Here is a 25,923-nt window from a genome sequence, read left to right on the forward strand (position 1 = left end):
AAATTTGGGGTTATTTAGAGTTTGGTTGATTGTGATAGTAGAAAACGTTTCTAACACTTGTAAATTTTAACTATTAAAAAAATTAGAAACATTTCTTAAAATCACTGTCAAACACAATCTTAGAATGTGTTTGATAGTGATTGTATAACGTGTTTTTAACTTTTTTTAATACTTGAAAAATAAAAATTTTCAAAGTGTTAAAATATTAGAAACGCTTCATAGAATCATTGTCAAACGCACTTTTAGCCTATTTGATAATAATTCTAGAAAACACTTTTAATATTTCTAATATTTGAAAGTTTTTATCATTCAAGTATTAGAAATGTTATAAATGTTTTCTAGAATCACTCCCAGACGGACTCTTAGAGTCTGTTTGGTAATGATTCTACGAAGCGTTTTTAATATTTCTAATACTTGAAATTTTTTATCATTCAAGTACTAAAAATGCTAGAAACGCTTTACAGAATCACTCATAAACGCACTTTTATTTACTTTTAAGAAAATAATTATCCAAATTTTTTAAAAATATATATATTTTTAATTTTATCGAATCATAAAAAGGTTAAAAAAAATAAAATAAAATTTGGGCCTTATTTGGTAATTATTTTTGAAAACAGTTTTAAAAAACAGTTCTTGATATTTTGTCGAATAAAAGTGAACTTGAAATGTTTTTAACTTGTTTTTTAATATTTTTAAATATCTTTTAAAAATAAATTTAAAATCTAATTCTTTATTTTTTAATCATTCCACATGTATAATTATTTTATAAAATAACTCTTAGAAAACAAGTAAAAAATGGTTTTAGACATCTTATTTTCATATTTTAAGAACAAAAAATAGAAAATAGTTTTTGATTACCAAACATGTTTTCTTATTTCTTTGTTCTGGAATTGTTCTAAAAAACAATAGTCAAATAGCCCCTTGAATTTAAAAAAATTTAACTTCAAAATTATTTTAAATGATGAGTTAGAAAGCAAATCATTATGAAAATGTCTTAATCTTAAACTATATTGTTTTATAACTTAAATAAAAAAAGTCAAACAACTCCTTACTATTCAATAACTTAAATTAAGTTATTAAATCATATTAAATTACATTAATTTACCAAACATGCTTGTGTAAGCTACTTTCCCAAACATAACCTATTTGTAGGCCTCCCTCACAAACCTCACTAAATTATTTAGATTAAGAACCTCAGTTATGATTCATAGTGTTTTCTTATGTCATTTGGGCTTGCCCCATGATTCAGGCCCCAAAAACTTGAAGCCCAAAGTTTCTTTTCTTCACTCATTAAGGTCTGCTTGGCACGCCGAGACGCAGATGGTGTTTCAGTAGGCAATGGCTCGATTCTGCTGCGCCTGTTCTCCACAATCTTCTCCTCTCACTTTCATCCCGAAATCCTCCTCCAATTTCCGCGCATTTACATGCTCTGCAACTCGTCTTCTCTCTATCCGCACCCCCTCTCGTCGCCCTCTGTCTCTCACCGCCACTCTTGCCACCGTTCATTCCGCTGAAGCTTCTGGCGTTGACAGCCGTGATAAGAAGCTTTTGCTTGAAGTCAAAGATCTGACGGCTGTGATTTCCGAATCCAAGCAGCAAATACTCAAGGGAGTAAACCTCGTCGTCTACGAAGGTGAGGTTCGTAACAGTCTTCTCCACCGCCCAATTATACATTTTTTTTTCCCTCTGTTTGGTTGCTAAGAAGAGCCAGGAAACAAGAAAAGAAATTGACTGGTGTTATTTTTTTGCTATCAATTTTCAATTCCTCCACGTTGGGATTGGATAGCTGTTCTTTCCTGATACATATTTTTGGCCTCTTTGGACAAGACATTTTTATTTTTTTAATCGATTTCTATTGTTGTTGATTAGCTAGAAATTGCCCCATTTTTTCCGGAAACATCCTCTGTGTATGGGTTTCATTATTTCTTGTATGCATACAGAAAATAATTCTCAATTTCACTGCCAAATAAGCCCCCATAAATTTTTGGAATTGGTTGGAATTATTCATCTTTCTTTTGATTCCAACGACCTATTGTGGCAAATGCTCTTCAAAAACGCATTTTGTAACTAATGGAGCAGGTGATTTTGGTCTATTATTAGGCATAGCAGCTCTTACACATGATACTACTAAGATAGCAGTGGGAAAGCTTCCTGATTTTTTCCTCTTTGGACATACCTTAAATGATATATCTATATCTTTGATAAGAACATAATGGTATTAAGCTTTGGTCCTCATAAACAACTAGACAAGGAAAAACAAGTAGTTAATATAGTATGGTTAAACGAACAGAAGATATATTGAGAAATAGGAAAGAACTTGTACGTGTTCCAAACTCTTCATTTTTCTATTTAATAAAGTGAGACATGTTGGGGATAGATTGGAAGAAATATTTGTTGGGTTTGACTGGTATTTTGTTTTCCTCCCTTTGTTTTGCTTTTCCTTTTGCCTAGCCTTTTACTTTCCCTCTCAGTTTATGGGGACCAAGCACTTGAGTTGCATTGTGGGAAATTTTTTGAATTTGGATTAATGTTATGAATTGACATAAATATTTTGAAGTATGGAATAAAAAAGAACATAATATCTGAAATATCTAATTTGGGTTAGACCTGAAGAACATATGGAAGAGCCTAGAATAAATAATCCAGTAATTTGTAATAATTGTTATGGTTTACTCTTAGCAATTTTTTTATAGGCCATAATGATTCTATTGAAATGCAGCTAACAAAAGGGGACTGATCTTACATACACAAGAAGTATACAATAAGTGACATAGGCACTAACAATATCTTAAATCCTGCCTAAAGTGATGATTAAATCTAGTGAGGAATCAAAGTTACAATTTGACATCATGTTAGACTGCAAAAGCAAAGTACAAGTAGAGCGATTTTCAATATCAGTTTGAACCTCTCCTTGTCCTAAAAACATCCTCTGTTATGCTCTCTCCAGACCAAAACAAATAGAGGGGTAGTCCTCGAAAACCTCTTCCTACTCTTTTCCACAAAGTTCCCATGACAACCTAACAACAGTTCCTTGATTGAGCATGGTAAAACCCATAAAACACCAAAATGAGAGAGAACCAAGACCATAAACTTTGTGCCACCTTACAGTGAATGATAATATGGTTGGTTGATACCTCATCTTGCATGTATAGGAAATGTGAACTTGCTAACAACCTAGAGAATATTGTTGGTTAATAATAATTGGCTCTACTTTGTATTTTCTCGCATTTGTTTCCTTGTAGTTTTGTTTTTATTTGGTGGGAGGATTCCTCATCCTTCTCTTGTACTTCCTTTTTATCAATATATTCCTTTGTCGTTTCCTATCAAAAAAAAAAAAAAAAATTGGCTCTATTGCAATGTGGAGGAACCTTGTCCTACCCAATATGGGGCAATCTGGAGCGAAAGCCTCATTTAGTAAGATGGGAGTTGGTGTGTTTAAGTAAGTCGAAAGGAGGATTGGGGGTCAAAAGCCTTTCCCTTCTCAACAAGACTCTTCTTGCTAAATGGAATTGGCGTTTCGCAAATGAGAGAGAGGCCTTGTGGAATCAAGTGATTAGAGGGAAGTATGGAGAAGATAGAGGGGGTTGGTGCTCGCGGGAAGTGAGAGAGGCTCATGGTATGGGTTTGTGGAAAGGAATAAGGGTGTATTGGAAGTTGGTGAGTGATAGGTTGGCTTTCATAGTTGGTAATGGGAGAAGGGTGAGTTTTTGGAGGGATAGATGGTGTGGGGAGTCTCCTCTGTGTATGTCCTTTCCCTCTCTTTTTGCTTTGACGGTTGAGAAGGAAGCGTGGGTGGCAGATATATGGGATCCCTTGGCTGAGGGGGTTGGGGGGGTTGGAACCCCTGTTTTTTAAGAGCGTTCAATGATTGGGAGGTAGAGGAGGCAGAAAGATTTATGGAGAGGCTTCAGAGTAAAAAAGTTATTGAGGATGTGGAGGATATGGTGTCTTGGACTGAAACCAAGAGTGGTAAATTCTCGGTCAAGTCTCTCTATGTAGCCCTTGAAGCGGGTGGTTCATCTTTGTTTCCTTCAAGCTTTATTTGGAATGTGAATGTGCAGCCTAAGATTAGCTTCTTTGCATGGGAGGCTACATGGGGCAAAGCCTTAACCTTGGATATGGTCCAGAAAAGAGGATGGGCCTTGGCAAATAGATGCTTTATGTGTCTTGAGAAAGAGGAGAACATAAACCATCTTCTTCTTCATTGTTCAAGAACAAGGGCGTTATGGGATCTTCTTTTTGCTTTATTTGGGGTGTCTTGGGTTTTGCCTTCTTCAGTTAGAGAGACCCTTCTAGTTGGAATGGTTTTTTCCTAGGCAAAAATCGCAAGAAGGCTTGGAGAGCTGCTCCTTTTCACATTTTTTGGACGGTTTGGAAGGAGAGGAATAGATTGGCTTTCAAGGATGAATCGTTATCAATTCAGAGACTGAAACACTCTTTTATTTTTACTTTCTGGGCTAAAGCTAAGTTGTTCATAGACGATTGCCCTCTACCTATAGCTAATTTTATTGATTGGTTGGGTTCTAAGTAGGTTTGTGGTATTCGGTTCTCTTTGTCTTTTGGCCTTTTTGAAGGCGGGTGTATAGGTATTGTATATTTAGAGTCGCTATTTTAGCGTCTCTTTTTTTTAATGAAATTTATTTACTTATCAAAAAAAAGTTCCCATTTGTAGTAAGGTATATTTTATTTTATTTTAAAAAATTTGTCATGTGGTTACTAAAAAAGTTATCGGAGCATCTTTTTAAGTACAAATATATTTTGAAAAATTGTCTATTTAACCTTGCCATCTAATAGGGTAGGTGGAGGTTCTTCTATATATGTGTAGAGCTAAGTATTTTTCAAAAAGAAGACAGCCGTATACATATTTCTGAGAGTTTTACGTCTGATCATTTTATTAAAGGGCATGCTTTCTTTACTTAAGGCATATGAAAACTGATGTATTTTTGTACTGTGGAAGGTTGAGCTTGTTGTGCTTGTTCATGCCTTAATTTACCTTACAACTTTTGCAAGTAAGAAAGTTATTATTATTATTATTTTGTAATTATTTATTTATAGGAGAAAGAAGAAAGCTATTAGATGTACCTTCAAATTAACCTAAATATGCTTTCAACCTAGCAGTAGCTGATGTTTTTACCTTCAAAATGTTATATTCATGGAGACCGAGAACTATCTCTTATGGGTTCAGTTTGTGGAAGGATATTCAGAAAGTTTGGGCTGAATTTTCTAAATTTGTGACTTTAAGGTATGGAATGGGTAGAAGGTATTTTTGTGGACTATCTATAGCATGGGGAGCAGGCTTTGGAGTTGGATTACATGGAGTTGTATAGATCAAGAAGCATTAAGTAGATGACTTGGGGTGGGATGGAGTGTTGGCTTCCACTTGTTAGGGGTTTTCAAGATTCAATTCTAAAGTTGATATCTGATTTCTTAGAGGGGATTTTGCCTAGTGAATGTAAGATGGGAGATATGGATGTAATTAGATGGAAGGGAGCTATTTAGGAGCCTTTTTTGTTAAATCTTTTTACAAATTTCGAAGAGGCTAACAACTCAAGTGGCACATTCCCTAGGAAGGAGGTTTGAGGCACTCAGGCTCCACTAGAAGTCTAGAGCTGGCATTCTTTTCCTTGTTGGCAACTAAGAAAAGAATTTAATTGGTGCTCCAACTAAGGATGGGAGGCATGACTTTTCTGAATTGGTTTTGTGTGGAGGGGTGGTGAAACAACTAATTGTCTCTTTCATTGAGGTATCTTTAATGAATTACGGGCATTCATTTTCACTTTATATGAAGTGTCTTGGGTGCTACCTTGTATAGTGCAGGATTTTGTTTTCAAGTTGGCATGGGCATTTTGGGGGGTGAGCGATGAAAAAGTATGAGGGATGAGGGTTTTTTTTTTTTTTTTTTTTTTAATTTTTTCTGGTGGTGTATTTGGAACACAAAGAGCAAATACCCTTTAGTAGTAGGAATTGTCAATTTAGAAATTTAAAAATATTCTTTAGATATTTATTTTGTGAGTGTTACTAGTGCTCAAGTTGCTAATGTTGTTCAGCTTGATTGGTCCTCAGTGTGTAGAACAAAAGGGGTTGAATGGAAACGAAAGGAGTTTTGTAGGGCTAGTGGAGATGCATTTGTTTTTCATTTTAGTTTATACTGGTTGGCTAGGTTACCTTGTATTGTGGTAGAGTTTAGCCATGTTTGATCAGTTTTTGTAGCTTTGGGGAGGACTCTTCATCCTTCTCAAGTACTTTTATCCACTTCTAATACAATTCTGTTTCTGATTAAAAAAAAAAAAAAAAAAAAAAACTGGTGCTTAAGTTGCTTCCTGAATCTTTACTATTAGAGGTTTATTAATTATAAATTGTTGGAGGGTTGAGTGCTCTGAGAAGTCCCTAGCAGGAGCTATGCATGCTTAATGCCTAATGACGGTGCAATGGCATTTGTTGGCCAAAAAATTGAATGTCATATGGCACCCTATTACTTTATTGAAGTTAGAGTTAATTCTGCTTAATAAATGGATATTGCTTGTATTTATCTGATTATCTCATTAAAGTTCATTGTTTCATGATGTTTTGGCTATTATGGTGCTTTTAGGTTTTTATTCATTCATTCATTTTGACATCAGGAAGGTAGTAATCATGTAAAAATTTCATGTATTTCTGATGTTTTTGTCTAATGTGGCTTAAATTCTCCATTTCTACTAGGTCCATGCAGTCATGGGGAAGAATGGTTCTGGGAAGAGCACATTTTCAAAGGTTGGTGGTTTATTTTGTCACATGAAAGTGTGGGTTGTACTATTAGACCAAATATATTAGCCCTCATATGTTGCATCTGAGGATATTGATTGTTCTGTGATTTCTATACCTTGTCTTAAAAAGTCACAAATTGTGATGCTTGAAATGCAGACCCAATATCAAGTGACGTAAGAGTTGCCTTCTTAAAAAGTTATCTTTTTATGAAATATCTTATCTAAAGTCAAGCTATAGTATCTTCTTTCTTGGTTTTTTTATATCAAACCTTGATTCTCATGTTAAGATCCTTTTTCCTTTATGTCTGAAACCTTAGCACAAACCTCAAGAAAGGTCCCTGAGATTTAAGGTGTGGTGTGAAGAGTAGCATCTAAGGGTGGTTAATCATGTATGGTGATAAATAAAAGCATGTTAAAAACCTTTGCTCTTCCAAGTGGATCTTTGAGCTGAAAAATGAAGTTGATAAACTAATAAAGACCAGAAATACTATTATTCTAAAAAACCTAAATTGAAAACACAAGCAGCATTGTAAGTTTCTAAAATTTGACTAATAATTATAATGAAATTTTTTATCAGTTAAATAATTTATTGGCTCTTTAAATAGACTATTTAACCTTGATCGATTAATCATCCACACAACCTAGCTTTATTCAACAACTGGTGTCGACTTACACAATGAATAATCTCAAATTGAAGCCATGACAATTGGAAGTGCAGATTTAGGGACTCTTACCTAGGGACGTATGGTTTTGGTCCTAATACATTTTAAGCAGGATTTTCCCAAAGTAAACTTGCAGGTCTATTACCTGAGTAAAACGATGCCTTGTCTTTCTAGGGCTTTCACTGAGGATCTCTGTCCCTCTATTAATGGACAAGAATGTGTATCATTGTTAGCATGTGCATATTAATTACACTATCTGTAAATCCAACTCATGCATTCTTTTCTTGAGAATCCAATCCTGTTTTTACGTCAATTACACAATTTATTAGATATATAAAATCACCCCAAGATGAATTAACAAATATTGCTTGGTTTGATTGCTCAACATCGTTAAAAACTATTTCTTTCTTTCCAAAGAGTCCAAAACAAGCATGAGTATGCAACCCTCTAGACTTTTTTTCGTTTCTTTCCCACGAAAGAGCCATGCCAACCCAAAAGATTATTTCTAATAGAAGAGTGCATTACCCAAACCACTCTAGGACCTAGATTTTAATAGATAAAGTTTTTAGGAAAATTGGTAATCCAACGTGATATCATAGCCTCGTTTAGCAGTAGGTTATGCATTTGAACTTCATTGTATGCTTATTTCCTTAATTTCACATGTATGTTTAAAGGAGGTTGTTTGTCTACGGATATGTGTTCTCCATGTATAGGTATGAAATTGCACATGAGGGAGGCTTCATCTACGGGAATGGGGCCGCCAATGAGGGAGGGTGTTGGAGAGCATGATATATATATCATTGTGGGTTGATATCCTAATAACTTACAATTTTAAGAACATTAGTAATCTGAATCATATTCTAATATCACATTTGGTAATTAATTTTTTTGAATTAATCATTTATTTTTTTGATAGGCAAACAAAATAATTATATTAACAACACTTAACAGAAAGCACACCAAAGTACACATGTCATATACAAAGGACATCAAGAAACAAAGCGAAAAGGAAAAGGCAGCAAAAACAACTCCTTTAAGAAGATCTTAACCAATCTTTAAAATCTAACATAATAAGAGAACCCTCATCTATGTATATCCTAACCCACAACAAAATATTACAAAGAAATGTGCATTTTATCACATGATTAGACATTTCTTTGCTTTCAAAAGATCTCTAGTTCCTCTCTTTCCATAATGTCTAAAATATGCACAGTGCGATAATCCTTCATACTTTCTTATTTTTACCAACAAAAAGAAGCATACCACCCTAAAAAGGCTTCTCTTACCAAACTTGACATCATCCATGCTACCCCAAATAAGGAAAATAGCAAGATAACCCTCTAGCTTGGGCTCAATGTAGAAGAATGTGCTATTGACTTTTCATCATCCTTATGGAGAAAGCATCGATTTACCAAAGACCATCGTCTTCTTTGCAACTAATCGAAAGTCAAAATCTTTCCCCAAGAAACTTCCCATGCAAAAAAACGTATTTTAATCATAACCACCATGTTCCAAATCACTCTCATTATGGAATGCGTTTGCTCTTTGCATCCATCCATTCCATCATGTCTTCCTCATCCCTTCTTCACAACCTTACCTTGAAGCTTTTAGAGGAAGGCCTCAAGACTTTCCATCTTTCAATCATTCAGATTCCTTGAAGAGTGAGGATTTCAATGCCTTTCCTCGTCTAGCTAATCCCGAACATCTGTCATTCAAGCATCCTTTGTCATAGCTACACAATATAAAGAGGGGAAAGACTCTCTTAGAGTTGAATCACCACACCATTGATCTTTCCAAAACTTCACCCTTTTACCATTGTCTACACTAAATGATGTTCTACTATTAATATCTTCTAGCCTCTCCTGATGGCCTTTCACAACCCAACATCAAATCCATCCCTACTTTCTAGGGAACATTAACCCTCCTCGCCATACTTCCCAACAATAACCTACTTTGAAAGGGACTTATTCTTTGAGGTGAACCTCAATGGCCACTTTCCTAGCAGTGCCTTGTTCAGGATTGAGAGCTTTCTATTACAACGGCCTCCATTACATTTCTCCCTGCAAGTGATTTCCCATCTCATTAAGTGCAGTTTATTTTTTATTTTATTTTATTTTATTTGCAATGAACCCCCACCCCACAAAAAATCTCTTTGAATCTTCTTAATCCTTGTGCTCACCTTCTTGGGCAAGTGGAATAGAGACATATGATAAATGGGGAAGCTTGATAAGGTGCTCTTGATAAGAGTAAGCCTCCTGGCCTTAGAAAGATATTGTGTTTTCTACATAGCCAGCTTTTGTGAACTCTTGCCTCCACCAAATGCTAATCGGTTGTTGACTTATAGGGGGCTAAAGGTAGGTCCAAATACATGACAAGGAGCTCCCCCTTCCCACAAACAACTTAGCCACCAATTCCTCCTCATGAGGAATATTGCCATCGATATTAACTCACTTTTTTTGCAAATTGATCTTCAAACTTGAGATGACTTCAAATCACATGAATTAATCAATTGTATTGATTATAGGTTCGAAGAATGAAATTTTTCTGAGCAAATTAACACAAACTCATAACCTATCATAAATTACACCTAAAAACAATGAACCTAAATTTATAGAAAGGAAAAATTTTAATGTAAGAAATATTAAATTTAGATTTGTATAAAACATTTTGGCACTAGATTTTTGAAATAAATTGTATATATATACACATAACATTTTATGAAATAAGAAGTGTGAGGAAGTATGGTGAATCCTTTCCTTGAACACAATGACTACATAACTATGATCAAAAGTGAAAAAAATTATCTACTCTAGATTTCAATGGAAATGGACAATTGAAAGTAGTTACAGCTAAAAACTCAAAACTTAGGGTGTAGAAAGCCCCCTAAAAAAGAGATCAAATGGTTGGCTCCCTGTTGTGTAAACACATCCACTACGTGGTTAGTTACTTGAGGAATCCAGCTGAAGGAACATGCTAGCTCTAAAGCAATATAAGTAATTTGATGCATCCACCTATCAAACCTCCATGAGCCTTTCTTCTTCCTGTCTACCCAGAACAGGACTATTGAAAAATCTCCCTATACTAAAAGGTTGGATAGACCCTTGGTTTTAGCTAGCTGTAGGCCATCCAACAAGCCTAATCTCTCTGCGTCGATGGCTAGATCCATACAACTGATTTCCATACAACAAGACTAATTACCATACAACTTGTTTCCCCGAAAGTCCAAAACTCCTCTCCACCTTTTCATTATTTTACTTTCTCCCTTCAACCAGTTATTCCCTTTCACTCCAAAGCATCCACAAACTTTGTTTAACTTCCTAAATTGTTCGAACACAATATATTCAATTTAAAATATAACTAATTTTAGCTTTTAGAGTTATCACACTTTATGATCTATAAGTAGCTGGTTTTTCTGAAATGTGGCTATTCCCATTTGCATATTGCTCTTAAAAGATTTTGGTCCTTTTTATTTTTTTTATTTATTTCATGTCATCTCTTGTTTCTTATGTCCAATCTGCTCCAGTGTCTTCTAATTGGAATCTTTTTAACATATTCCTTTTTATTTGCCTCATGCTGCTTGGGAATATACCAATTCTTATTTCTTGACCATAAATCTCAGCAAGGCTTTATTATTATTGTAGGTTCTTGTTGGTCATCCGGATTATGAAGTTACAGGGGGCACTGTTGTGTTTAAAGGGGAGAACTTGCTTGACATGGATCCAGAGGAAAGGGCTCTTGCTGGGCTTTTTATGAGCTTCCAGTCCCCAGTAGAGATCCCAGGTGTGAGCAATATTGACTTCCTAAATATGGCATACAATGCTCAAAGAAGAAAACTTGGCCTTCCAGAGCTTGGACCAATTGAGGTATATAACCATTTCGAGCATCTCTGCCTCCTCTCTATCATGGCCTTGAGGCAACCTTTTAGTTTCCTTTTATACCAAGTGGGAAAATGATTACTACTTTGTCTTTATAATGAAAATAGTACTGCATATGTTGTGTAAAGTGAAAGTACATTGCAATTTTGTTTATGTTCAAGACATGCCATAACACTGGGAATTCTTTCATGATTGCATTATGGCATTGCCAGGTTACACCAAAGGGGATGAGTCTGAACTCATTTGCCTAACCTAGGAGATATGAGAAGCTACAGACTGTGGTTATGATCATTTGTTCTTATTTTGTCTGTTGGAGGGGATGGCATCCTGTCTTCTTTCTTGTGTTTACCATAGTTTGGAGACAGCCTCCTGTTGTCATGATGTGGTTTAAGATCAATGATCAAGGGGGCTGTGGTGATTTGACTGATAAATATGGAACCTACTTATTTATGCATTTGGGATTTCCGTGCTGTTTTACTGAAAATATCCTGATTATCATTAGGTTTTCCTTTGCCTGTTACAGTTTTATGTTAATACCTATTAACTCTTTTTGTTTCCTGTAAATGAGGTGGCAAAATTTTCTTTCTTGGTAGGGTTTATTTATTTATTATTATTATTTGCTTGTTTTCTTTCTTGAATTGAACCAAAAGTCCTTCTATACCCATCCCAACTCCTTACTACCTGAATCACTGACATTTGGGTAAAGAGGTAGGGACCTATTTGATTTCTGAATCACTGACTTCATTGTGTCCTTGCAGTTTTATGGCTACATATCCCCTAAGCTTGACATTGTGAACATGAAGATAGACTTTTTAAATAGGAATGTTAATGAAGGATTTAGTGGTGGTGAAAGGAAGCGCAATGAAATCTTGCAGCTTGCAGTATGTATCCAATTTTTAAAAGCTTTGTCCATTGTGATATCTTGATCTAGAAGCAATATTCTTTTTGTTGTTGATACACTGTGCACTAGAACTTCTTTGTATGGAACAGAGAGCAGGAACGGTTGTCCCTGTGATATGGATGTGGCATGCATTTTGGTTTAACTCTGATTGCCAATTTTCCATTTATGTCATCAAAGTTTGTACCTGTGTGATCTACTTTTGTACAAGTTGGTCTGATTAGAAGTAGCATTTTAATTGTTGCCATTACTTTTGGGAAGAAAAAGAACAGTCCACATTAAATGAATATGTTTGGCATTCGAAGGAAATTTAAAAAATTTTCTGGAGTAAAAAAACAAGATAAACTTGAGCTGCAAGGAGACTTTTTCTGTTGTTGCAAAGACGGATACACCTTTCTGAGCTTCAAGGTTGAGCATCTTTCCAGATGAGTGCAGTTTTGTTTTAATTCAATTTTTATAAATATAAACTTAAGCTGCAAGGAAACTTTGTCAGTTATTGCAAAGACAACATACACCTTCTCAAGCTTCAGGAGGAGATAGCTTTTGAGATAAGTGCAAGTTTTTTTTCTCCTGAAGGAAATATTTTCAATAAGCTACTTTCCATTAATGGAATTTGTACTTTTTCTTGGATCTTACAAAAAGGAATCAAACTGTTATTAGGTTCTTACCATAGTTGTACAAAAATGAGCCAAAGTTGTCATTGAACTCTTGCTGTTATAATTTTAACCTGGCCCTATTTGGAAAACATATCTATGGGGTTTTTATCTCTTTCAAAGTGCTCATCTCTTTATTTTTTATTCAGCTCAATATTTGTCTTTCAAATGAGTTGAATCGGGCCTATGGACTAAAGAGTTTTGCAGTCTTTTGATGGATTCCATAACTCTCTCACACACATTGTGGGATCATTTTTACTCCATTTTTCTGCTATTGTAGTGCATTAGAACTGGTAAAGACCAAAATACACATATTTATTTATTTATATATGGACTGGTTGTGAGCACTTCAAGAGTTTTAGTTGCATACAGTATTATTGTTTCTGTTAAACATATCCTATCACTTGATGCGAGTTTGCTTCTTTAAATTGCAGGTCCTGGGGGCAGATTTGGCTATATTAGATGAAATTGATTCTGGTTTAGATATTGATGCACTCAAAGATGTGGCAAAAGCAGTGAATGGGCTTTTGACTCCGGTGAACTCTGTTTTGATCATCACTCATTATCTGCGACTTTTGGAATTTATAAAGCCCACATATATACATGTTATGGTAAGTTAGTAATATGTTAGGAAGGTATGCATCATTTGGCTATGTGTGTGGAAAGACCACAACTCTGTTCAATTTTACATGACACTAGAAATGTTCAGATTCTATTAGCTTCATGCATTGAAAATCTTATCTATGATGTCATGAAATGAAGTGGTTTTAGTATGTACATCTTTGTGGTGATTTCTCCATTTGTCTGCTTCTGCAGGTGTTGGATTTGTGCCTTAAATTCCATAGAAAGCAAATGGAACAGTTCCATTTTGGTTGGCAGTCTGAAAAATTGAAAAGCACTCTAAATTTTTCTCCCCTATGAAAATTTTTTCATGGGAAGTTTTGTCAGTGCATTGGAATTCAAAACCTTCATCAGTAAGTAGGGTTAAATCCTCAAAATACTACAATATAACAACTGGGCAAGGGTCTTGTGGTACAAAGTTGTCACTTCGTGTTCACCTCACAATGCCAAAGCTTGTGTTCTAGAGCTTGCTCATTCATTTCCTGATTTAAAATATTTCTGCCAGTTGGTGCACCCTTGATCTTTGCTTCCATTTGATGTCCTCACCTGGAGGATTCTGGTTTTTGTTCAATGTTTTTACTAATGCCAAAATCTGATGTTCACTAAACCTCTTTCATTCCTTTCTCAAAATACTCTTTTTGGCAGCATGCTGCCCATTCCTTGCTTCTATCCCATGTTAATTGTTTGGAATGTTCATTTTTTGATATCACATTGCTGTGGTTGCTTCACACCAACACCTAGATTTCCATGTATTTGGTTTTTGTTGAGTAAAAAAATGTGTAAATTTGGAATTTCATGAAAAGTAACTGAACTCTAATCTACTCCCGATCTGTGTTCTCCAATCCAACCTATCTAATCTGTGAAGATTGAGGACTTTGAAGAAGCATGTGACACTGCATACAGACAGAATTTGTCAAAACTTTTTACTGAGCCCATCTTTGTGAGACCCATCCAAAGCGTTTTAAAACTTTTAAAATTCCATTTGAAGAAGTTTGACTCAAAGAGTTTCAAATCAAAACTAGGTCCAAGATCAAGTGTTTTTGAAGTTAAACTTCTTCAAAAACATAGACAGGCACACTGTATGGGGTTGATTTTGACACTTGCTTGAATTATTTTTAAATTTTCCTACTTGGTGCATAATTCTTATTTGCCAACTATTGTTCATTTCCTTTTTCATGTAGCTACCTTGTATCTACCTTTTCTACGTGTATAACAATCATCATTAGAATGTTATGCCCTTAAAATAGACAACCTATTGTGTCATAAATAAGATATTAGTTTCTTTGTCAGGGCAATCTTTTTGTTGTGGAAATAGTTTCAAACAAGTTATTGAGGTGTCTTAGTCCTCTTTGGGGTTGACTTATTTATTATTGCCCATGGTCTCATAGGAGGATGGGAGAATCGTAAAGACAGGAGATATCTCAATAGCAAAAGTTCTTGAGGAGGAGGGGTATAAAGCAATTTCTGAGGCCCAACTGTAAACTGGCAGGTAGTACCATTTCTTTGTTGAAGAACTTCTTGTTCTATTTCATTCCAAGTAAAATACTTCTCTCTGTTCCAGCTAGTGAAATTCTGTTTTGTTGTTGCTTGATGTATTTGTTTTTGGGTCATTAGCATACAACTGCATGAGTGTTTGAGGGGATAAAATATGTTAAAATGGGCTTCTAATAACTCCAGTTCGAATATTGAAGGAGAGCCCTCAACCTTGAGGTTATTCCTGTGCTATGAGAAGATGAAGCCTTTTGCTTTAAGCAGTTTGAGAAATCAAAGAGTTTGATCACTAGATTATAAGTTTTAAAAACGTTAAATGTTGAATTTCTGAAAGTGAGAAATACACTGGTATTATTTGAAATTGTTGGACAACCAATTTTCTTAAACACTTAAGCTTATAGGATTTGGGACCACAATGTATATCATGCTCTTCAAGATCCTCCTTCACATGCCGCTCCCATATCTGCATGTGGAGAAACACAGAGACTCGTAGACAAATAAACCTTAGGCAACCTCCATTGGGCTTGCATTTGAGCTTAATTAATTAGGGAAATAAATTTATGGTGAGGTTCAAACATTTATGACTTTCCACCAAACTAGGCTCTAATATCGTGTTGGACAACCAATTTTCTTAAAAGTTTAAGCTTTCGGAAAAGTTGTTTGTCTAACAGATGTATAAGTGTAAAAATATGAATTTTTTTAATAGGTAATTTTTCTTTTCTTTTCTTTTTGTCCCCATTAGGACTTGTGGAACCTCCTACAAACCCACCCTAACCCTTTACCATTTGAGCAAGGCCTTGAGGGCTATAGCCTGAAAAGTGTACATGTAGAAACTGAGAATTACTCTAATATTCATTCAAAATTGTATTTGTTTACATAATCGAGTCCCTATTTAACATAAACACAGAGAGCAAAAAAATGGAAAAAAATACAAATATGGAAAAATTTAAAATCATACAAATTACCCACAATTGGGGCCTCAATCTTTCCCTCAATATCCTACAAATCACTATTCAATTTATACCGGATTTCCACACTCCCCCTCAAGTTGGATCATAGATATTAATCATGTCTAACTTGCAAATAAAATCTTCAAAGCTTGATTTCTGTAATCCCTTGGTGAAAATATCTGCCAATTGTTCCCTTGTAGGGATATAAGTCATGCAAATAATCCCTTTCTCAATTTTCTCCTTTATAAAGTGTCTGTCCACTTCTATATGTTTGGTCTTGTCGTGTTGAATAGGATTATGAGAAATACTAATGGCAGCTTTGTTGTCACAATAGAGTTTAATTGGGAGCTCTATTGTAATGTTTAGTTCTTCCAACAGTTTCTGCAATCATAGTCCTTCACACATACCTTGTGCAACTGCTCTGAATTCAGTCTCGACATTGTTTCTGGCTACTACACTCTGCTTCTTACTTCTCCATGTTACTAAATTCCCCCAGACATAGGTACAGTAGCCTGTAGTAGACCTTCTGTCATCTGCTGATCCTGCCCAATCTGCATCTGTATAGATCTTTACCTTCTTACTGTCACTCTTCTTAAAGAATAGTCCTCTCCTTGGAGAACCCTTTAGGCATTTGAGGATCTTATACATTACTTCTAGATGACTTTCCTTTGGTGAATGCATGTACTGGCTAACAACGCTTATGGCGAAAGCAATGTTTGGTCTAGTGTGAGAAAGGTAGATTAGTCTACCTACTAGTTGCTGATATCTCTCTCTATCTACGGGTTTTCCGTTGCTTTTCGTCTTTTTTCTTGCCTTGATAGGGGTATCGCTTGGCTTGCATCCCAACATGCCAGTCTCAGTCAACAAGTCAAGTACATACTTTCTTTGGGAAATACTAATTCCCTTCCTTGATCTGGCGACCTCCATTCCTTGGAAATACCGCATTTGACCCAGATCTTTTACCTCAAATTCTGTGGCTAAGACCTTCTTCAACCTTTCCACTTCTCCTGTGTCATCTCCAATGAGAATGATGTTATCGACATACACGATTAGGATGGTCATCCTTCCATCGTTGGATTGTTTGAATAACATAGTATGATCCGACTGTCCCTGTTGGTATCCTGGGTTCTTAATCACCTTTGCAAATCTATCAAACCATGCTCTTGGTGATTGCTTGAGACCATAGAGAGATTTCTTCAATTTGCATACCCTGGTTTCTTCTTCTTCCTTATAGAATCTTGGTGGTAGCATCATAAACACTTCTTCTTCCAGCTCACCATTCAGAAAAACATTCTTGATATCAAACTGATGGAGTGGCCAATCGAGGTTTGCTGCCAAGGATAAAAGAACTCATATAGTGTTCAGCTTTGCCACTGATGCAAATGTCTCAGTATAGTCGATGCTGTAGGTCTGAGTGAACCCCTTTGCAACCAGGCGGGCTTTGTATCGTTCTACTGTGCCATCCGCCTTATATTTCACTGTGAATACCCATTTTTTTCCAATGCCTTTATTTCTTTCATCACTGCCTCTTTCCATTCTAGAATCTCTAAGGTTTCTTGAATGTTTTTAGGAATCTGGATTTTATCAAGGTTAGTTGTAAAAGCATGGCACTTTGCAGAAAGAGCATTATAAGACACAGATTTCGAGATAGGATGGAGAGTACGTGAATGAGGTTGTTTCCTAAGAGCAATGGGTAAGTCATCTGTTACTTGATCAGGATTGGAGCCAGACTCTCGAGGAGTTGGAACTATCACCGGTTCTAACTCTTTTAGTGCTTCGGAGATGAGTGTCTCATTGAACTTCGATTTTGGCCTCCTTGAGTAGATGAGTGTTTCCCTATTTGTCTGTAATTCCGTATCTCCCTTTGAGTTTAAGTGTCCTTCTGTATTAGGCGAAGGGGTAGATATAAGGCACAGAGTGGATTCGAACACAGCAACATCGAGGCAGTCAAAGGTTAAAGGTGGTCTAGTTTCACTCACTGACTCCCCCTGAAGCGAGTAGTAGGGAGTATGCTAAAAAAATGTGACATCTAGGCTAACACATAGCTTCTGTGAAATTGGGTCATAGCATTTGTTGCCCTTTTGTGTGGAAGAGTAGCCAAGAAAGACACATTTAAGCGCTTTGGGATCAAATTTGTTCCACTTAGGTCCGTGAGTGTGGACAAACACAGTGGACCCAAAGACACGAAGTGGAAGATGTGCATCGAGTCTAGAATGAGGAAAAAACTCTTGGAATTTTTGGAGGGGTGTAAGAAAAGATAGGACCCAACTAGGCATTCGGTTAATAAGGTGTGTGGCTGTCAAAATGGAGTCACCCCAAAATTGTGAGGGCATGTGAGAGGTAAATAGCAAATCACGAGCAACTTCAAGAATATGTTTATTTTTCTATTTTGCAACCCCATTTTGCTGAGGAGTGTCAACGCAAGAACTTTGATGTATAATACCATTTTCTTGTAGATAAGTGCTTAAGGAGTGATTGAAATACTCAGTACCATTATTAGTACGAAGAATTTGAATTTTGGTGTGAAATTGAGTTTGTCTCATAGAGTGAAAGTTCATGAAGACTGATCGAACCTCAGTTTTATCAATCAACAAATATACCCAACACAGGCGAGCGTGATCATCAATAAAAATAATAAACCATTTTTTATGGGTACTATTAGGGGTACGTGAGGGTCCTCCATAGATCACTATGAATTAGAGTAAATGGTATGGATGGTTTATACTTAGCTTTAGGAGAAGACGCCCGATGATGTTTGACAAGTTCACACACTTCATACTGAAAATCCCATGAAGCTTTATTTGAATATAGTGAAGGAAATAAATGTTTTAAGTACTGAAAACTAGGATGACCAATCCTTTTGTGCCATAACAAAAGTTCACTGTCCTTAGGACGGGATGCAGAATTACAAACAGTAGGAGGACATTGTCCACGCACATCAGTTTTGTCGAAGTAATATAGAACCTCACGTTCCTTAGCACTGCCAATCGTCTTCCCTGATGATAGGTCCTGAAAAACACAATGAGATGGTAGGAATTTAGCTGAGCAATTAGACATTTTGGTTAACTGACTAATAGATAGCAAATTGCAAGATAAATTAGGTACATGTAGGACAGGGTTGAGAGTAATAGACTTAGAAATACGAATACTCTCTTTGCTAGCAACAGGGGATAAAGTACCATCTGCAATTTTTACTTTTAAATTACTGACACAGGGAGAGTATGCAGAAAATAAATGATGAGCATAAGTCATATGATCAGATGCACCAGAGTCAATAATCCAAGGAGTAATATGAGACATGGTGCTAAGTGTTGTCAGAAGGGTACCTTTTTGGGCCAAAGAACCAGAGGACAAAGTGGTAGAAGACTAACTAGAGGCTTGGAAATTAGAAAAAAACTCATATAATTTCGCAAGTTGGTCGGAATTAAACCCCACACTAGAAGCTGATTGACAAATTTCTGTGGGTGTTTTGTTTGTCTGGGTTTCGGTGGAGGCTTGATGACTATGAGCTTTTATTGGGCTGTCTGGGCTTCCAATTAGCGGGCTTGCCATGTAAAGTCCAGCAAGTGTCTTTAGTGTGACCCAATTTCTTACAATGCTCACAATAAGTCCTCTTGGACTGTCTTGGACCTGATCCATAATGAGGCCCAATAGATCTAGCAGCATGAGGCCCACTAGATCCAACATGAGGCCCACGGCTTAAAAGGGCTGAAGCCTCGGGCCCAAATGAGAGATCCAACATCACTCTCCTTCTGCTTGCCTCTCGCCACCGCACCTTAGAGAAGACCTCTCAGATGGAGGGCAACGATCGACGACTGAGAACCCTGCTCCTGACGTCGTCAAGCTCGCAGTTCAATCCCGCTAGGAACTTGAAGACCCTCTTGTTCTCCACCTTCTTCTTGAAGCGCACACTGTCACCCGTGCACTCCCACTCCTCTTCGCAGTTGAGATCGAGATCTTGCCACAAACCCAGCATCTCGGTGTAGTATTCCGTGACTTCCTGATCTCCTTGCTTCATCTGCCAGAGCTGCGTCTTGAGTTCAAAGATTTGGGAAGTATTCTCGGCATCGGAATATGTTTCTCGTATCACATCCCACACATCCTTTGTTGTCGGGAGGAAGATATAAGTTTTGCCAATGACTGGCTTCATGGAGTTTCAAGCATGAGGTGATGAAGGAGTTTTCAGACCACCATTTCTGGGATGCCGCTACATTGATCCGAGGTGGTCGCCAAGTCTCGTCGATAAGAAGCCCTAACTTTCCTTTTCCGTCAATAACAAGCTTGATTGCTTGCGCCCACTCTCTGTAATTCTTACTGTTCAATTTTTCAATGGTAAGATGGAGTGGGGAGTTGTCGAATGCACTGACGGGGACCATTGAGGAGTGTATCTCCAACACTCTTTCATGGGTTGCCGATTGACTAGACTCATGGTTGTCTCCTCTTTGGGCAACCATGGATTGATTAGGGTTTTAGAGCAAACACCACTCTGATACCATGTAGAAACTGAGAATTACTCTAATATTCATTCAAAATTGTATTTGTTTACATAATCGGGTCCCTATTTAACATATACACAGAGAGCAAAAAAATGGAAAAAATACAAATATGGAAAAAATTAAAATCACACAAATTACCCACAATTGAGGCCTCAATCTTTCCCTCAATATCCTACAAATCACCATTCAATTTATATCGGATTTCCATAGTACATCTTTCAATAATACTATATGAATAAATACCTGTGGACATAAAATGCTACGTGACAATGCCGTTTACAAAGATCTAATTAAATTGTAAAAAAAATATACTAAACAACTAAAATAGCTACAAATTCAAACTTGATTAGTAAATAATCTAATACGCAATTTGCTCACGAGGTTAAGCATGGAGATTTGGTCAGGTATTTGCCCCACCCCCCTCTTAAATAGGTGGATACCAAACTTCCACCATGGTGGAAAATTTCAAGTAAAATAGTCTCATCATCAAAAGGCATGAGAACCACATTTTAGCCATATTTAAATTATACAAAACATTTTTTTTTATAGGCATTAAACCATAAGGACCATATAGAAGTGCACCATGGATCACAGGTGCCTTGTTATACTGCATTTGTTTGAGATTTAAAGAATCCTACTTAGAGTTGCTGCTTTTCCAAGTTTATTAGTGTTGGCCACAAAATTAGAAGATAATTGCAGACACTGGATGCAAGATGGATATTGTTTGTCGTGCCTGAGGTATGCTTGTTAAAACATGCTAATCTTGGTCAATTACCTCATTTACAAAAAAATTTCAACATAGAGAGACCATCAAAACACAGTATCAGCAGAAAAGAAACAGTGGAATGCAGCCTTATACCATCAAATATTTTATCATCGATCCAGTCTATAAGCAAGCCATTGTTCCACATTACTTCATGGCAGATTTCTGTTTGCCATTACCATTGTCACTGGAAATTAGGATTTGTAACTACCATTTTGTTCCATGCGTAAAAACATGCTAGGTATGGAGACTCTGGAAAAACCTAACCAAAAAGGACTTGTGGTGGACATGTATTTTGAATGAGCATACATAAAGGAAAGAGATTCTTGGTTATTATCTTGCTGTGCAGCAGAGTCTTTGGACCTAATAGTAGTGAGTGAGTGCACATAGTAATCACTGCCCTAGCCTAGTCTAGGAGCTGATGCTTCTCATTTCCAGCATGCTGCCTTGCCTATTTTTTGAATATAAAGTTTCCAATTGAGCTGCTTGCCTTTGCTCCTTTGTTAGTGGTTTGAGAAGTTTAATGATGGATTTTATCATTCGTCACCAATACATGCTAAAAATGTTACAGTTCATATTTCATTGTTGAAAGAAGTTTGTTCTTTCTGTTTCTTGAGGACCTTTTTGAAACTTTTGAATTTCACATATCTTTCTTTAGTTGACTGAAAATGCTTGGGACCTTGGTCATTCAGTATGAAGAACAGAGCATGTGCAGGGTCATGGATATCATGCATGGGACTGGATTTTCATAACTGTAGAGTGCGAGGAGCATTTCTCAAATGTATCTCATAGTCTTCTACCCTGGCCTGCTTCCGATCATTCACTTATTTTTCCTGATATTGGAGGGTTGAGATCTGGTAAACCCCTTTTGGATTTTGCAAATATGTGATTCATGGAAAGAGCTCTCAGTAATGTGGTGAAAAATTATTGAGAGTCCTATGAATTCAATATGAATGAGTTTTATTTAGCAAGGAAAACCACTGCTACAAAAGGTGGCCTTTAATTGTGGAATAGAAATGTTTTTTGGTAAATGTAACAATTGATAACACAAAAATTTATTTTAAGGAAAGAGAGTAATCTTTATCAAAGGCATTGAAGAGGGGTGCCCTTGAGGGAGAATAATCACCTAGATTAGTTGGAGACAAAAATTTAGACCTCTATGGCTCCAGAATGTTGATAGGAAATACTAAGTTCTTTTGGACCTTGAGGCTTGACTCAAGTGGCAAAAGAGTGGGGTGGGGATGGGGAGGATCTATCACCAAAAGGGAAAAATGGTTCTTTCACAAATGGCCAATGCTCATAGAAGAGGAAATTCAGTCAGCAATTTGAGGGTGGATTACATATGTTTGACTAAGATGCATGATATTGTTTTGGGGTTCCAAGTTGCTTTCAATGTCTTTATTTAGATGCCCAAGTTAGTAGGTCAAGTATGAATAAAATCAATTTCAGAACTATTAATGAGGCATATATTGATGACCTTTGAAAATGATTTTGAGGAGGTGGTGGTTTAGGCAGCAGTGTAAGATCTTGATGGATTTGAAGTTTTGGCTCTAATGGGTATTTGATGGCATTTTGGCAAAATGATTGGGAGGTGGTTCAAGAGGATGTTATTGGGGTTCTGAGGGAATTTTATGTACTAGGGCGATTTAAAAGAAGTTTGAATGCAATATTTATAGTGTTAGTATCCAACAAGGGTAGCGTATGGAGGGTAAAAGATTTTGAGCATGAATGAGCTTTTAGTGGAGGTTCTCACCGATGGACTCTGGAAGGTGACTGCAAAACATTGCATTAGAATTTTGAAATGCATTTGTGTTGGGTAGACAAACTTAGGACACTAATTTGATTGCTAATAAAACATTTGATTGTAGGCTGTAGAACATGATGACTGGGTTGGGCTGCAAGCTGGATATTGAAAGCATGTTAATGGTGAGAATGGGCTTTGGGCATAAATTTGTTTATTAGATTAAAGTGCATATCTCTATTGTGAGGTTTTCTGTTCTAGTTAATGGGACACCCACTGAACTCCTTCCATGTTTTGAACTGGCCTCGAGCCTTGGAATTAATTGGGAAAAGGTGAACTAATTCCCATGGGTCCTGTGGGTGAGAAGGAGATGTTGGTTTTTCTGCTTGGTTTTAGTGTGGGACATTTCCCATGTAGCTATTTGGGGTGTGCTGTTTGTGAAAGGGGAAGACTTACACTCATCAAGAGCACACTTTCCAGTGTGTCAGTTTACCATTTATATTATATCATCTTTTGTAATGTCTGCCATGGTTCATGAAAGGTCAGAGAAGCTCCAAAGAAGGGTAGATGGGCATAGTGGATATAAAGATGAAGATGCATTTGATTATATGGTGGGATAGTTTGTTTAGCTATGGAGAAGGAAGATTGAGTTTAGAGGCTTAATTCTTATGAACAAGGGAGGTTGTGATGGATAGAGGGAAATTGTGAAAGTCATTTTAATGAAGTTTGTTGAGGAGCATTGAGGATGGAATTCAGGGATGAGCAAGGAGGCAATGAGCTTGGGGTTTTGCTAAGCTATTAGGAGAAGCATGTGGTTTCTTCGGCCGACTAGAATTTCTGTGGGTGACTGGGTTAGAATGGAATCCTGGCCTAATATAGGTGCAGGGCTATTTCTCCAGTATAGATCTCTAAATTTGTTTAACATAGCAGCAAACTGTGAAGCTGTGGTGGCTGATGGTCTACAGAGGTGTTAGTGGTCACTGGTCGTTGGATTCATAGATTTTTCAAAAGATTTCAAGATAGAAAGTTGAAACTGTTTGCTTTCTTGTTGGGTAATATTCAAGATTTGGTGGTAACACTAGGTAGAAAGGATAAATGAGTTTAGGAGTGATCAAAGGATGGCTGCTCCTACGTCTCACACTATTACAACAATCCAAATATGGATCCTTGCATTTCTTTCTCATCTAGGATAGTCTAGGGGTCATCTGCTCCTTAAAGGTTGGTGGGTTTTATTTTATTATATTTTACTATATATATTTTTGTGCTTACGCTGCTTGGGTTAATGGGTGAGTTGAAAAGAGGCAGAATTTTGATATTTGGTATTGTACATTTATGAGGAAATGGCTAGTCACTGCTTATAGAGTGGCTTGGAAGTCTCTGGTCCTTGCTCTTTTCAACCTTTGGATTTCTTGAATTTGTCTTTGTTGGTTTGATACTTAGACTTTGTGGCATGAAAGGCTCACAAAGAAGGATGCAGCAGAGTATGTAAAACAATGCCTGTGTCCATGTATTGGTCCTTGTGGTAGGAACATAACCAACGATATTTGAAGGCCTAAAAGCAGTGGAAGTTGCAGATGAAAATGTTGTTTTATAACTAAATTAGTATTGGGAGATCGATGCAAGTAAGGATACCTATAAGGCTGATGGTAGGAGGATCTTTTTCTCTTTCTTTTGTTTTTTAGTGATCCTTGTGTACTCTCCATGTATTGTTCTGCTGCTCCCGAATCTTACGTGCCTCTCGTCTATAAACTTAAGTTATAAACATCAGTTAGTAAATTTAAGAGATCATAAATTAGTGTAATGTAAAAATTGTTGCCATATTTACTATTTTGTTGTGCAAGCTGTAAGCTAGTTATGTTTAATAGTAAATGGAGCATTTGAGTTTACCCAAGCTGAACCTACTCCTCCGTCCACAAGTCTCAACATGTGCCTCAAGGCTTGTCTAAAACTATACTGTGCTCATATTTACTCGGCTAGATTTTTCAGTTTTTGATCCCTGATAAAGTGAATCAACTATGAACATCTCCAAATACCCAGAAGCTTCCCATTAATCCCTTCAATCTCACTACTAGTATTTAAAAGAAAGGCCCCTTCACACCAACATCACAGCAAAGATTGCCACTTAAAAAGTTGTGTTTCAATTTGTTTAACCATATAGATTTATTGTAAGTCGTATTTTCTTAACTGCTGGCTCCCATTCTTGCAGATATTCTTCAAGTGGTATTCTGAGAAAGGCAGCAGGTTGCTTCTCAACTCGTAAGAAGAATAATTTTCTGTATGTCTGTCTAAATTATTGTTTTGTATTCTAAGTTATTCAGAATGAGCATCTATATGCTTGGGCCTTGGTTTTTTTACCTTTAATTTAAGCCTGTTTCTCAATTTAAGCTTGCTTCTCCTAATGTGGGTGAGGATGAAAATATCGGTAATTACGGATATATCGCTATTTGATTTTACGGATATATCGGAGATATATCGATTGATATTTTAACACAAAATATCGGGATGTCAAAATTAATGAAAATTATGAAAATATCAAGAAAAACTTTAAAAAATTATATAAGATGTAGAAACAGACATTTTTAAGTTATTATTTTTTAAGTTGATATATATAATTTGTCATATTTGATAATAAATAATAATATATGTATGTTTTTTTTTTAATATTTATATTTTTTTATATTTAATAAATATATAGATTGTATAAAAAAGACGATGATAATAAATTAAATCAAATACAAAAATTAAATAATCAAAATTAATTTATTTAATAATCGAACAATTTTAAAAATAAAAAAAATGGTGAAATATTTGAAAATATTGATGAAATATCGGTTGAAATGCAAAAAAATTGAAAAATCAATGAAATATCGATAAAATATAAGAAAATATTGGTTGATGGATATATTTTTTCGAATTTTGTATCAGCATCCACGATATTGGATATATATACATTCAGATATTTTAAACCTTGAATGTGATTTAGTAAATTTAAAATGTATTGATCCCAAAGAATAAATTATCGAAGAGTTC

General features: G+C 36.1%; 1 protein-coding gene across 3 annotated transcripts; it reads left to right on the top strand.

Annotated features, from left to right (window-relative positions):
- Positions 1-1,183: 1,183 nt before the first annotated feature.
- On the top strand, positions 1,184-25,272 carry LOC100243733 (ABC transporter I family member 6, chloroplastic). 3 transcript variants are annotated; one of them, XM_002267167.4, is made up of 7 exons: positions 1,184-1,638; positions 6,700-6,750; positions 11,047-11,268; positions 12,039-12,161; positions 13,266-13,442; positions 14,841-14,941; positions 25,100-25,272. In XM_002267167.4, exons 1-6 carry the CDS (start codon positions 1,339-1,341, stop codon positions 14,931-14,933), a joined length of 966 nt encoding a protein of 321 aa, XP_002267203.1. In that variant the 5' UTR covers positions 1,184-1,338; the 3' UTR covers positions 14,934-14,941; positions 25,100-25,272. The 3 variants fall into 3 exon arrangements, 2 of the variants coding, with proteins under 2 accessions (XP_002267203.1, XP_059597871.1); XR_009467404.1 differs by lacking the exon at positions 25,100-25,272 and adding an exon at positions 13,648-13,805 and having other exon boundaries at positions 1,296-1,638; positions 14,841-14,939; XM_059741888.1 differs by lacking the exons at positions 14,841-14,941; positions 25,100-25,272 and adding an exon at positions 13,648-13,806 and having other exon boundaries at positions 1,296-1,638.
- Positions 25,273-25,923: the final 651 nt, after the last annotated feature.

This window comes from Vitis vinifera, chromosome 13 (assembly GCF_030704535.1).
Source record: "Vitis vinifera cultivar Pinot Noir 40024 chromosome 13, ASM3070453v1".
Lineage (NCBI taxonomy): Eukaryota > Viridiplantae > Streptophyta > Magnoliopsida > Vitales > Vitaceae > Vitis > Vitis vinifera.